Below are 1,750 nucleotides of genomic sequence, written 5' to 3'. Positions count from 1 at the left end.
CGAGGATTAAACACTGACCCTATGTATGAGAATAGCGCGTCTAACTGGTTTTCATCACCCCCTACATTTTTTTTAAAGTTAGCAATTTCGACAAAAAAAAAGCGTTAACCTCTAAAGAGCATAACTTTATACGCTACCTGCTTCGTATGTATCCGCGTCGTTTGGATTCTCATCATCATCATCATCATCGAGGTCTGCTAATACTTCAGCAGCCTTGTCGGCATCCGCCTCTACGTACACACCGTTCCTAAGAACCCATAGTATCGGTTCTTCAGCATTGTCCTGATCCTGCAGTGGTAGCAGGTCACCCTGTACAATAGGTTCGCGACTATCGTTGGCTATAGCCGTATCGAGCGAATCTACAATTTTTTAATTTTTTATTTTCGCACAAATACATTTTGAGCGGCTTCTGTACTTTATCATTATTACCTGGGTTGTGCTCGTTAGAATCGTTGGAAGCGGTGGAGCGATCGTCGACATCATCCTGGTCGTCGTCGTCGTTGCTGACGTCTGACGTTATAGCCATGAATGCATCTGTAAAAATGTATGAATAGCATAACACATTTTTTTTTCCGACGCTGTATGACAAATACCCCATGTGCCGTAATGCGTTTCTTCTTCTTCTTCTTCTTCAGCCGTTCGTCTGCTCAGCGTTGTCGCTGGTCCTGGCACTTTTTCTTTTTAAATAAAACATATATAAGCCGCAGACTTTTTTGTTTGAAAGTACATGCTTTACCGTTAGCGTACTGTATCATCATCGCTGTGCTGGTGCTTGGCTCCGGGTAAATCTCCTCCTCTACACGATTGAGGCACTCTAAAAGCAACCGATCCTCCTCCTCGGGTGCGTCGACGTTGTGAAATCGCGTCAATTCTTGTAAAATTTATTTAGTTTTAAAAGGCAGTTTATTTAAGCAATATTACCGATAAGTGGAAAATACATACCTTCGTGGAAAGCATGATCAGCTATAATAGGTCTGGTGACACGGTTATCCCGCACTCTCCGTTTGTTAATACATGCTGCGGCTAACGAGAGTATGTACGAATCGTTTCTAAAATACCCTCTCTCGTGACCTCTGGCTAGCACGCGTAGAGCGCAATGGGCAAATACAGTTTTTAACCTAAGAGTTAACGTGCGTAAACCAAAATATCTTAATTCTCTGCGCCACACCGGCGAGAATAATCTCGCGTTTATAGGTGTCATCAGACGCCGGGTCTTTACAAAATCGACAATACATTCGCGAATATGCGTTACAGATGACATTTTTTTTAAACTGTTGATTGCTGTAGGTGATCAGTCTGTCTACCGGGACGTCGTGATGCGAACTAAAGCAGGGTACATCTAGCCCGTGCCCGTCTTACAGTCGTTGCGATATTAATTTCAAACCAGTGGACTATGTTTTAAAACGTGACCATGCAAAACAGCTGATTCAGCGGAAAAAATTACGATTCTCTTATGGCAGCGTTATCCGTCGAAAATCGGGTAAAATCGGGTAAATCGTTTCAGTCGTAACAAACAGACATATTTATATACTGGGTGCGTCGTAATTGCCATACACGGTAAGTCAATACTGGTTCAGGGTGGCCCCCTGAGTAAGAATCCGTAATTCGTTTGGTCCTACGTTCAGTAGTTTTTCTACAAATTTAGCTTTACTTCTGCCAATCAGAGGACAGCTTTGAGCGAGGTGTCGCGACGCCGCCAACAATGGAAGACTTTATAAGACTTCACTATAATCGGCTGAGTTCACTTGGT

The 1,750-nt window shown here is 43.1% G+C and overlaps 1 protein-coding gene across 1 annotated transcript in view; it reads right to left on the bottom strand.

The window, feature by feature from the left end:
- The window catches only part of LOC107268653, a 4,073-nt gene extending 3,029 nt beyond the window's left edge, over window positions 1–1,044 (bottom strand). Inside the window, exons 1-4 of the mRNA XM_025086143.1 lie at window positions 737–1,044; window positions 430–677; window positions 138–359; window positions 19–61 (exon numbers count right to left, since the gene is read on the bottom strand). Of these exons, the coding sequence (XP_024941911.1) occupies window positions 19–61; window positions 138–359; window positions 430–598 (434 nt within the window). The 5' untranslated portion in view covers window positions 599–677; window positions 737–1,044. The remainder of the gene's footprint in view (window positions 1–18; window positions 62–137; window positions 360–429; window positions 678–736) is intronic.
- Between the last annotated feature and the right edge of the window lie 706 nt (window positions 1,045–1,750).

This window comes from Cephus cinctus, unplaced genomic scaffold (assembly GCF_000341935.2).
Source record: "Cephus cinctus unplaced genomic scaffold, Ccin1 Ccin1_scaffold0063, whole genome shotgun sequence".
NCBI lineage: Eukaryota > Metazoa > Arthropoda > Insecta > Hymenoptera > Cephidae > Cephus > Cephus cinctus.
Note: the sequence above shows the minus strand (reverse complement) of the source record. Positions and strands in the feature narration are given on the sequence as shown.